The sequence below is a fragment of the Cydia amplana genome, chromosome 8 (assembly GCF_948474715.1).
Source record: "Cydia amplana chromosome 8, ilCydAmpl1.1, whole genome shotgun sequence".
In the NCBI taxonomy this organism is placed as follows: domain Eukaryota; kingdom Metazoa; phylum Arthropoda; class Insecta; order Lepidoptera; family Tortricidae; genus Cydia; species Cydia amplana.
Genome location: NC_086076.1, coordinates 5,961,023 through 5,974,510, shown reverse-complemented (window position 1 = coordinate 5,974,510; position 13,488 = coordinate 5,961,023). Strand labels below are relative to the sequence as shown.

At 38.0% G+C, this 13,488-nt stretch overlaps 1 protein-coding gene across 1 annotated transcript in view; it reads left to right on the top strand.

The window, feature by feature from the left end:
* The window catches only part of LOC134650426 (Golgi-associated PDZ and coiled-coil motif-containing protein-like), a 70,813-nt gene that overhangs the window by 47,624 nt on the left and 9,701 nt on the right, over positions 1–13,488 (top strand). The window contains exon 3 of the mRNA XM_063505381.1: positions 12,257–12,311. Coding sequence (XP_063361451.1) covers positions 12,257–12,311 — 55 coding nt within the window. The remainder of the gene's footprint in view (positions 1–12,256; positions 12,312–13,488) is intronic.

Genomic DNA, 13,488 nt, shown 5'->3' with positions numbered 1-13,488 from the left:
ACCGACCTTCCTAGGAAACTATGGTGTCGCTTAAACCGCCTAAGAACCGGGCACGGACGATGCAACTTCTTCCGGCATAAGTGGGGTTGGAGTGACTCCGCGCTATACGACTGCGGCATCGAGGACCAGACCATGGAGCACATCATCCAGCGGTGCCCACTCCGCGCATACTCGGGTAGCCAGGATGATTTACTAGACTTGACGCCCGATGCTGTGCAGTGGTTGCAAAACTTGGATGTTGCCTTATAAATAACAATACTGTATATATAATTTTACCTATGTGACCATATCGCCATACGATTAAATAAATAATAAGTACATAATACCAGGCAGAAGCAGTGATCATTGTGAATAATATTTTGTTCGTGATCGACTCTATAACAATTGGAATGTGTATTAGAACAAATTAAATTATTTTTATTGTTTTTTTGAAGTGAAAACTTCTTTAGCGGCGCTGGGCACTTTTTGAGGTGGGGAAAAAATGATAAACTCGAGACAGCGTAAGGCGATCACGTGACCGTAAGGGGCGTAAGGCGATCACGTGACCGTAAGGGTCGTAAGGTTTAGATGGCCACTCATAATTTAGATGGCATTTAAATCAATAAAGAAAAACTCAATGTTATTTGACATTTATGTTGCGGACTCCTTTTCAAGACTCTTTAGAGTCAGACCGTGAAAAGTCTGCAGCGATTTTGATAGCCCACGCAGTGCAAGTGTTATTTAACGTCATAAATTCATAAAAGCTTGACGTTTAAAATGACACTTGCACTGCGTGGGCTATCAAAATCGCTGCAGACTTTTCACGGTCTGACTCTACCTATGTTCAAATAATTTGAAGTTGTCATGGCAGTATGTAAATAAACATGTAGGGTTTGCACGATGGATCCGAAATGTATGGGAATATCCGCGGATCCGGATCCAGATCCGGATAATTTCATACATTTCGGATCCGGATTGCAAACCCTATAAACATGTCAATGAAAAAGTGTGATCTTATTTGAGAATGATAATAATATATAATAAATAATTAGAATACCTCCGCTTAATGTATGTATCGTGTTACCGGGCGTCGGTAACATAGTGAGGTGAGTTTTCACTTCTATCGGCACTCCCGGAGTGCAACCGTTGTTGCTTTTTTATTTCAAGTAGACACACTACTATATAAACTTTAAATAAATGTCATATACTAAGAAAAAGTGACCAAGGCCTCCAGTGCCCCTGGCTTGAATCGAACCAGCGTCCTCTGCTATCCTGCACAGTGCACAGGCACCTGCCGCGATAGCAGAGGACGCTGGTTCGATTCCAGCCTGGGCCATAATTGGAATGTGTATTAGTATTAGCTAGACAATAATATTATGCTAGCTAGCACATTCCTCTTAGGTATATATAGAGAGGACTTTGGGTTTATGTAGTTCAATCCTTTTAGTTAATTATTCTCGGCTCAGTTATTGTTGTTGAACACCTAAACCTTTCCACCGAACTTCACTTTTATCTACAGATCGTGAACATCCTAAGAATGTCAATAGAGAGGACGGGTACAAATTGTCGCCAACTTGGAGACCAATGATTCACATGTTGAAACCAGAGGGGATCTATCTTCTTACCAGTGCATGGATGTTGTGAGTGTTGTGTGTCGTGCACTAGACTAGTAACGTAAACGGGTCGTTTCAACTTCCCTGCCTACCTTAAACATTTTTATAAACTATATTCTAGTAGTTTAGTGTTATTTACTGAAAGAATGAAATTTTGCTGGGACGTCAGTGATCTGTGAGCTGGGGCAACCCATCTGAAACGTTTAATAAGATAAAATAAAAATAATGGAATTATATCGCGTGAGACCCGTTATAATATCTAAACATGTGTACAGAACGCGAGTATAAAATGTTATAAAAAAACAAAGTCCTTTGAAGTCGGTTAAAAAGAAAAGTGATGAAGAACCATGCGGAAACCGGTGCTAAAACAATCTTTTAGAAACCCCTGCGAAACAATCCGAACAATACCGATGGCATGGCCGTCCATTTCGCTTTCAGTACCTAGGTATGAACCCATATAATTTCGCTGCCAATTTTAGTGCAAAGTGGAACGCTCATAAACCACAGCGCCTTAGCGCAGCCACCGGGCAGACGTGCTCGCAGAATGTACTACATTTCCGACCAGTGGGTTCTGAGTTCTGAGTTGCATGTTAATGTTTGTGTGTAATTGTGACCTGTTTATGACGTCGAATTATTTTGGGCAATTCGCGCTACTCAGATTGGGTTTCCACAATCTAAGTGAGGTTTGCTATTGTTTCTACTTTGTGACTTGTTGTGACGAACCTAATCACATTTGAGAATGCGTAGTACCTATGGTAATATTATATGACAGATATAGATTACCTACTAAAACCCATAGCTTAAACCTTATAATTTGTAATCGTGCTAATGGCACATCGGCAATACCTAGTAAATGCGGGAACAACGCGCACAGTAAGTCAAATGTAAGTTTCGGAAATATGTACATATTACATTTCGTAACTCGATGCATTTAACCAGACACCGATACCAAATACCGATTATGGATAACGAATTTAAACGGAACGGATCTAGGCTATATACTAAGCGCCACTTGCACCATCCCAGTAACCCGGGGTTAACCGATTAAACCGTTAACCTAGTGTCAAATTGTACACCAGTACATTGGTTACCAAACCATGGTAACTCCTGGTATAACCGGTTAACTCCGGGTTAGTGAATGGTGCAAGTGGCCCTAATAGTGTTATTTTATTAATTTTAATGAATTTGCTGTTATAATTTCAATCAAGACTGAAGATAATAAACTTTAAGTAAACACACATTAATAACTAATAAGTACGTAGTAAATCAAGACATAAAAACGTCGGCGATATCTACAACATAAATCCGGAATCAATGAAACGCCGGCTTGTAATGGTATACCGGTCATTTATAGACGCATGACATTAGCATGTCGTCATTCGGGGAGTGCAGTATATGCAACACAATTCGCAGAAGTGTTAAACTGCTTACATTGCAGTCTTCGCGGTGCAGACAGCGGGTCCTACGTGCGCGATCACAAATCATAATATATGTATCCTGTGCTTAAATAGTTACTAACTTGACAATAAAGCTTGGAGCATACGAACACGTGGCGTTATGGCAAAAAGGTTCATGAATGGCGCCCACGTACTGGAAGATATGGCATGAAGGCTCGCAGGTGGGTCACTGATTTAGTCAAGATGGCAGAGAACCTTTGGTGGAGGAGGAACCGTGGGAGATACGGCACGATGATCTTATGGATGGAGGACACACACACCACCTGTTATAATGAGCCTGCTACTGCTACTTGGCCTAGCCAACTACAGGTTCCGAATCCTATCTAACACTTTGAAAGGCACTGGCAAGAGCGGTAAACATTTCCTATTGGTGCGTAGAAAATCGGAGTACATACATACAAGACACAAAGTTCAAGCTATTAAATTGTAGTAGCACCGCTTATACAGTAGCATAATATTTATTAGCCGTCATTGATTACATGTTCTCAGAAGCTAAAGTGCTTAAAGTGCAATATTGTCACGCACCGGTCTGTAAACGTGCATGTGCAGGCGTTTAGGTTTAAAAATAACCTAATTTTATTCCTAATATCTGGGTGACCGAGCTTCGCTCGGAAAACATATAAAAACTCGAAAATGCGTGTTTTCCCAGAGATAAGACCTAGCTAGATCGATTTTTCGCCCCCGAAAACCCCCGTATAGCAAATTTCATCGAAATCGTTAGAGCCGTTTCCGAGATCCCCGAAATATAATATGCGTATTTTCTATATACATACATCTGACGTACTTACATAATTAAATAAATTATTCATAGTAAGTAATTTTACTATTCATTTGCCAATAATTTGTCATGGAAAACTTTACATGTATTTACTAGATGTTTTACGTTAAAGCATACCTTGACCGCTTTGGCGTTCCAAGTACGTATTTCGGTAACTTAGGTGGTTTTACAATTGATTTAAAACTTTATAGTCTTTATACGGACGGATATAAATGTAATGGAACAGAATAATTAAATATCATAATTAATTGAGTGTACCTTTGTCATTTTATATAGAAACAACCGTATAACTATTAAAACAGATAAATAATATATAAACAAGTAACACAATACACAAGATTAAAGAGTTTGGATTCGCTCTCAATCTGCCTGGCCAATGGGTTGTGTCGGCGGCGATTTGTCACTCGGTTTACTGTCTCACCTCAAAGCTCATACTACACCGTGAAACATCTCATATCTCTCCATCTAAATGTATTTTATGTTTAACTATTAACGACTTTGAATTCAATATTTTATCTCGTAAAATTTGGAGAATTTGTACGAAATCTTTGATTTATTTGGCGAATGGATTCTCAGAATCCGATTGAGTGGTTGACCCTCATGATAGTCATGATATATTTGCTAATGAATCGATTGTTGATGAATGAGCTGTTGATAACTATATACAGCTAAAATACTGGGACGGCTCCACAGGCGATCCATCCTTTCCCTATTGTTCCACTACACCTCTCATTTCATTTCATTCACAAATCCAAATCGATTTACAGTACGCCCGCGTCTGGCCGTGCCCATACAAGCTTAAAATATTTTTTATGGTAATGGATGGATGCATTGCTTTACGAATAAGTAATGATAAATTCCAATCCATTGCTCTATAGCGGGATCAGAAAAGTTGCACAAGCATCAAGTGTCGTGTCGATGTCGGCGTGGGTGGCGTTAACCAGCTGACCGAAACGTTCACCAACTTACTATTTAAGACGAGTGACCGGTAATTATGGATATCGAAAGTACAGGATCCCGTTGTCCCAAGTTCCAATTCCAACTAGACATTGATTGTCTTGGAAATCAGTAGCTTAAACAATCAGTCAGTGTTTTATGAACAGTTAACGCTGAGAGCCGATTAGCATATTGACTTGTAATAAGTGAAAAGGCGGAGGAAGGTTCCCGACGTGGTCGGACTCCGAGACTTCATGCAAATGACGAGCACACGATGCGGAGATTATTGTACAAAGAACAATGTAGGGCGTCGCAAGACAAACGAACGACCTCACGCCACCACAACCTTACCAGCACTACTTCTGCCACAATGTCTTAATACGCGAATAGAAACGGCTTTGTTTATGTTGGAAGACTCTCTTTGTTTAATACCAAATGTATCCAGAATAATTTAGCGCTAGCGGCATAAGTGTGTGGTCTCTTGTAAAAAGAAAATGTGTTGTCGTGCTACTAAAACGTGATGGGTGTGCTGTAACTCAAAATGAGTGTCCAATTTCATCTTAACTGGACATGTCGACATGGAGTGTCGGAGATTTATTGTTGTTGCGATGATGCGCGTGGCTCGCGGCGCGTGCGCCCCGGTCTAATCGCCCGAGTATCTGAGACGTGCGCGCCGATATAGAACAGCGGTGAATCAATCTTTCGACCGCTGCTTGGACGTTATCGGTGATCGCCCACACTAGAGGAAAGGGCTTTCGTCAATCACTCAGCGCACATCGCTCACCGCTTCCGCGTGCAAGTCAAAGCTGATTGCATTATACAATCGCGTAGCGCTTATAGCGCTTCGTGATCCGTATCTGCGTATATCGCAATAACTCGCGAGTCTCACGACAGTCGCGACTTAATTAGGGATTAGATGAAAGCGCTGTCATCGATCTTGGCATTCTCATTGCCTGCGGCTGCCATGTGCATGTTATATGTTACTTGCGGTTTATTGGTAGGTACCTTAATGAACACGAGCCCCATGTGCAACAACGTCTCATCTGTACTAAACTTTTTAGAACTTACTCCTTTATTCTCCCAAGGGCACGCCAACTATATTCATTGTTTGCTTGTGCGATCTAATCTAACTGTAGACCTTCTATTATTTTTATTTTATTGATGAATTTATATATATTGTCCGTAGGCAGCTGCGAACATTGTTATGATATTGTATGCAACAGTCGCCCACTTGCGACTATTATAGGCGATAATGATCTTGGAATCAGCGTAGGTCGTGTTTATTGAATATAAGGCTCATCCGTCACAATGCCTATTCGTCAGTTACAAAAGCTCGGTGCAGGTTACATAACGAACTGTATTTATGCAAAGTAAACTGAGCACCTATACGAGGCGTGCGTAAGAAACAAGTTGCCAAATAAAACCTAAACAATGTCAGCCTCAATCAAAAGGTTCTGGAGATGTACCGATTTGGGATACACTTCCTTTTCAAGGCAATGAGCGAGTACCTTAGTTAGAGGTATTTGTTTAAATACTTATGGATGTGTTTATTTATTTATTTGATTTCATTCTTGTTGACCGAGTGTTAGCGAAGGTCTCCGTTTCATCTTAGGCAAAAATGTTTGCATTATGTCCAGATGTTCTCCTCTACACGAGGTAATTCTCGATTCTCACGAAATTTTGTGAGCAGGTACGATGATAGAATAGTCATTTTAATCTAATCAATGCCATATTTATTAAAGAATCATGTGATATATGTATGTATGTACATTGTATATATTTTGTTTCTAGATAAATTCTCTTTTGGTTTTCTAATGCACCGCCTACAATATTTTCTGCTTGGCCTTAAGGTTGACTGGTAGAGAATGCCTCATGGCATTAAGTTCGCCTTTTGTACATTAAGTTTTTCTTTTGTGCAATAAAGTTTAAATAAAAAAAAAATTGTGAGCAGGTACGATGATAATTCTATTATATATTATTAGTTATTTTAATCTAATCAGAATCCGCCAACTTGAAATTTTGGCCTACCGCCTTTAAAAAACGTTTTATGTTGTCTTCCAAGTCTAACTACGTTCTAGTTTACTCATTTTGATGCTTATACTATTTAATTCTTTTCTTCGAAATTCTTTGCATAATCTGCAGAATCTGTCAGCTCCCACGGCTCCTATATGAGCCAGAACGCTTATGGTGACGTCATATCGTGGGATTCGACAGGTTAAAGGCTAAAAAACCTTCTTTAGAAAAAAAACACAAAAATGTGATTGTTATGACAAGTCAACTGGTGTTGCTGTTGCTACATACTGTGTTTTGCCTTTAGTTTAATTTTATTTCATTTTTAGGGTTCCGTACCCAAAGGGTAAAAACGGGACCCTATTACTAAGACTCCGCTGTCCGTCCGTCCGTCCGTCTGTCACCAGGTTATATCTCACGAACCGTGATAGCTAGACAGTTGAAATTTTCACAGATGATGTATTTCTGTTGCCGCTATAACAACAAATACTAAAAACAGAATAAAATAAAGATTTAAGTGGGGCTTCCATACAACAAACGTGATTTTTGACCGAAGTTAAGCAACGTCGGGCGGGGTCAGTACTTGGATGGGTGACCGTTTTTTTGCTTGTTTTGCTCTATTTTTTGTTGATGGTGCGGAACCCTCCGTGCGCGAGTCCGATTCGCACTTGGCCGGTTTTTTACTATTTCTTGTAGGACATACCTACTAACATATGTAACATAGATTGATTACATTACAAACTATTACACTTTTTAGAATTTAAGATTAACAATTGAATGCCTTTTTCCAACGATCTACTATAGACATTATTCAAACCATCTATTAGGTATTGTACCTACCTCAGATGTACAGTTCTGAAAGCGACATCTATTTAGAACATAAGAAATTGCAGAACTATTGATAAGTCACGAACCTTTCGCCAACTAATTTGCATGTGAATGCATGCGGAGAAACTTCTTATCGCGTCGTGTGCTTGTCCTAAACTATAGAAATACGCATTTTATGAGATATGGAGAAATGCATTGACTATAAACTAGCGATAGCTTCCGCATTAAGGCCTTGTCAATGTGAAAATATCAAAACCAATTCTTTGCTTTGCTAGTAACTACTTCGGCGTTTAAGTTTCACACAACACTGGTTTAAACTTTTACCAACCCATTCCATGCCATACAAATTTTCCACCAGAGATAAGCAAGATAAAAAACGGGTAACAAATCTTAGCTACCCGGTCCTTTAGGAGCTGACTTTTGTATACGTAGTTAAAAAAAATACGGTCCCATTCAGCAAAATGCATGAAATTTGGCATACAGATAAGTTTTACATCAGAAATCAGAGCCAAAAATAAATGTTAGTAAAAACGAGTCGTCAAGTATTTTTTACCCCGTAAAATGTAAATAATAACTTCATATACTGGTTCTGATATTATAATCGTTGCGTTAAAATATGTTGTTCAATAAAGCTTCTGTGTGGATTATGTTATTAAGCTATAAGTTTTTCCACAAGCCCTACGACCGGCACCAACTAAATCATTTTGATTTTCTAAATTCGCTTATCGGTTACGTGTTTCCTCTCCATATTTTCTTTTCCAACAGCTTGTATTGGGTATTGATTTCTTTCTAACTGTTGTCTTCATTTATAGAAAACAGTAACTTGTGGACATTTGTGTTACAACATAGGCTAAGACTCTTTAATCTCTGAACTGAGAAGAATAGTTAGCACAAGATTTCTCTTGCTGACACACAGTAGGAAAAGTCCTTTATCTTTACGCAGGTAATTATACTGATTTGATGTGTTCACACACACACATTACCTCTGTAAATTTAATATACTTAGGCTGTGATATAATTATTAACAGAATGTTACTTTATTAATGACGATTCTAATTAATTACATTTAAACAAACTTTTTTGGAGGTTATTTAACGCACTTCGTTATAGCGTTGTGGTTTGTCCAGCTACAAATATAGATTACTTATAAGAACATGCTATGTGTGTACACGCTGGGACTGCTGGGAGCGACTCGGAAGTGTCATGGTATCTCTTGGCCGAGTAAGCGAATGCAGTGGCCATCTCAAGTGGATGCAACGCGAGCGGCTGCGCGCCGGTGGTCCATTTTGTATGCATTCATAACTTTACAACTAGGTACCAACGCATGTTTATTGTGAATATCGTGATACGGTCGTCATACTCATGTTAAACTTACAGCCCCACATTTGTATTGTCATGTGTATTGTTACATTACCATTAGACACAATAGTAATTAGGTACTATTTAATATTGTAGACTTACAGTTTCCTTAATTAAATTATGTAAACCTAATCATTAAAATATGAAACTTTTATTGGAACGAAGTTACTTCTTACGGTTGGCGGATGATCTAGGTGTAAGATTTAATTTAATTGTAAGATTTTGCCGTCACATCACAAACCATACGATTGAGAAAGATGGAAAATGAGAATGAGGATGTCGGACACGGACACAGACACGGACACAAAGAAACATGAACATAACATAATTAACATACGTGAACATAAATTACATAAATGAACATGAACATAAACACATGGCCACCCTTTCTTAATTTCGTTTTTATTTTACAATGTTTCCGGGATTTTCAACTCTTCCATTTACGTCACTTTTAAGACGGATAGTCGACGACCGCTACTCCATACAAACGTAGTCCCCATTTTCCTCTCTGTTAACATTAAATAAATTATTTGACCACTAGCTATGCCCCTTCGTTATTTTTTATTTTATTTTTAATTATGTATTGTAAGAGTAAGAAGCTTTTAAAATTTTGTATCTATCTATGAAATATGTTTTTCGCTCATACTAATACTAAATTACATAAATATTCCTCTCATATATCATATCTTTGATTGTTATGAAAAACACCGGTACTTAAAAACAAAATCTATCTAATTAGTCCCTGGTGTACACTTAATTATACGGCAAATGATGATGATGGAATTTCCTTTTGCAGAGTTGCTCCTTTTGACTCACTGATTGATTTAGGAAGGGTGCCTCCCGAAATTAAAAAAAATAAAGTTTTGCCATGTGGTCAAGTTTGGTATCATTTTCGTATAACTGAAGGATGCTAAATTCATTTCTGATATTTAATTTATATGGTTTCATATAAATAATTTGAAGATAATATTTTAATATATGCACAAAAAATTAAAATTTCATGAAAAAAGCCCTCCCTAAAATCCTTCCTATTCCTATTCCTCGTTATAAAAAATATGGCATATTTATTTCTACAAAATGTGGAGAAAAAAAATAAAAGGTAGACCTACTTTCGACCACAAGGACATTCCATCATCATCATTTGCCGTAAATCGCACTTTTTTGTCGTGTGTACCAGGGACTAAATTGACCGGCGATGAGCAACAACGCTCGTTAGGTCTAAAGTGTGTACTTGTTCCAATGACTAAACTTATCAACTGTGTTAGTTCCGCCATCTGTGCCCATGAATTCAGGCGTGGCTGCTTGTTTGCAATTTTGTCAGTAAAGAGCTCATGATCGATCAGTGTTTCTCGTGATCAAGTTGGAACCTTGGGGTCTATCGGAGCGATAAATCAGATTGCAATTGACACTGCAGATCGCAGCCGTTTGTTAATGTCTGTTTGCTGACATGACGGGGTGCGGTGGCCACTGACATAGTCAAGGTTTTTAAAGCAGTTTACTAGTTCTTTAACCCCCGGCTCGAAAAGAGGGGTTAGGTAGTTAGTCAAAACTCGTACCTATCTAGTGCTATTGAGAAAACTCTTGATGCACTTTTCTCTTTATCAAATTGTGACAAACAATAACGTCAACCTCATTCTCTATTGGCTTGGCGTTTGACAGATATCGTCTTACCATCGTGTTGGAAACCAATCAGTTGTTTCCTATGTTGACCAACTTACATTTAATCGACTGTATGACCCTTTTACTGCTGACAACGCTTTTTCTGTGCCAGATATCAATAGGTACTTTAGGTATAAAACCTACATAGCTGATACTAAAACTTTAAATCCATCTAAACAGTCATTTCTGATTACACTTAAAATACTGTTTCCATTATGTAAACGGCGTTTCCACTGGTCACGTCACGTATAAAGGTCAAACGATTTATGTGCGCGTGCCCACTGTTGACACCGCTAACATCTGTCGTTTTAAGTCCAATTTACTGATCCCGCCCAGCCCGGATTAAACTTAATTCTATTGCAGTATTGCTTCTCTGAAATGAAAAGGCTTATGTACTTATACCGGCACTTTAAGGACTTGAATACGTTTAAAACATTGGATAATGAAGTTGCATTCTGGAAGCGTGCGTGGATTTACAAAAATATAAGACTGGGCATAAAAGCTTGACATGCGAGCTTGTTGAAGGTTTAATACTATTGAGAAATTCATCGTGGTGTCGTGTTACGTGTAAAATGATATGTTGCTTGTGTTATACATCTACCTATTGTTGTTTTACAAATGTGGGCATATAGAATTTAAAAAATGCTTCATAAAATTTAGTATATACAGATAAACTAGCTAACTAATCTACTGGATTAGTTAGCAAACAGCAAGGTATGCTTTATATCGAACTGGTAGAGAATAATGCCTCCTGGCATGAGGTCCCCTTGTTGTATATTTTTATCAATACAATAAATCTAGTTTATAAAAACAAAATAAGTTTAATACAAATAAGAAAAGATGAAGACTGATTTCCTTGATTAACCAGTCTCAAAATTTCCCTTTATTTATGCGTGATTTAAGAAAAGTACGGTTCGCAATAAACCTTGTGCCGATGATTTATGCAACTATTTATAAAGTTTAGTTCGTATTATTTTATAAGTAGGTACTTCCCCACTTATAAAATAGTATGTCTCTTCAGTAATACATAATAATAACACCTACGTACAGAATACTTATTCAAAATAATCATAAATAATATACCTACTTGGCGACATCTTTATTCGAGTAGGTATTCGTCGGTGAATTTGATTTGAGTGGGTGATGTGATAATGGTCATTGGTCTGCCGTGTTTGATACCCATTAAATTTTAATTGGATGGCAGATAATTTACCTTAACTGTATAAATAATAAATACACTTTAAATACACATATGTAGGTGTCCTTAAACATATCATAAACACGATTTTTTGTCAAGATATTAGAACATTATTCTTCTGATATTTTTGAACACCTACTTGTTTGCAACAGTGTGTTCGACGATAAACTGTTCCAATTATTTCTGGTCTCATAATCCTTGCTAACGGTCCTCATTTTAGTTATGTAACTATTTTAAAGCAGCAAAATTTGTGACATGGCCGCTATATCTGTCAATTTGAAGTCGCTATATCTATTTAAAATGTGGTGGCAATTCGCGTGCTGTAGTAAAAAGTCGATAGACTCATGGTTTAAATACAGCCAGTTTATATACTTTAAGACTGTCAACAATTTGGTGTATAAAATGTTGATTCTAAATTATTGTTTTTTTTTTGTTTCAGGCGGAGCTGGTGGACATGAGGGCGGAGCTCGTGCAGGCGCGGGCCGCCTCGGCCGGTGAGCTACGTTACGTTTTTACTGCCCATCGCCGGCCTGATTTAATTGTATATTGTATGCATTGATAGTGCAATTTTATGATAAACCTTACTTATAAATACCATACTTACCCCATTCTCCTTGACTTTATCGGTTTAAAGAGATAATGCTCGTAAATTCGTAGATGAAAGGAAATTCCGCGTAAGCTTGTTTAAGTTACAACGGGACATTTAATTTATAGAATTAATGTCGGTTATACAGTATTAACAGTATACACAGGGGTCAGGGTACTGGATTTCTATACAAAATCAGTCCCGGAACCGCGAATTGCCGGTTTTCGCCATACAAATTTAGTCGCGGAAGCATTCCTTAAATATACAGTTTGGGCAGTAAATATTATCTCGTGGAAATAAGTGCAATTATTGTTCTTCGGTATCCCGTCATAAAATAAGCGGAGTTGCCTTACTAAATGCCAACTACTACTAACTACTGAAATGTGTGACCACCGCCTACGACCACTTGCGTTTCCATTCACCTAATTGATATCTAGTACGATGTGGATTGCGTAGGTACAATGTCGGTATAGACAGGATAAAAAGGAAGGAAAAAAGAGAAAAATTGGTGCTACAGTTCGGAGTACTTAATTTTCGGCAATACCTAAGCGTGATGCCGCGATACGGGGAGCGTACCTGAAGACGAACGGAGCCACGGACTTTGAAACTGGCGCATGCCGATAAGCGACTTCTTAATATTATTTTTGTTATTCGGTCATTGTGGTATTTATAAAGAAAAATTGGAGTGATTGCTACTTTTGTTTTCAAGTTTCAATCACGCCGTGTTGAAAGGTCATAAATTAGGCAAATTTTGGGAGACGTGTCGTAGGACGTTAAGGGAAAGTCAAGTGTTTATTTCCGTCGTGTTGGGCATCTGCTGCATAATAAATGGGGTGTCACAGTTAACAGGCTAACGCAACTTTGATGGATCACAAATCACATTTCTTGGACAGGACAGTCAAAGCGATTAAGTCATAAATACGGGTAGTATTTACATAGAGTATGCCTACTTCCATAAAATAATATGACCATTAATCAAATTCGGATTAATTATGAAATTGCAAATACCTACAACTGGATTTTCTATAGGTAGGTACGGGTTGGCTTTATTATTAGCTGTTGATGTTTCCACCGTTTACAACTCA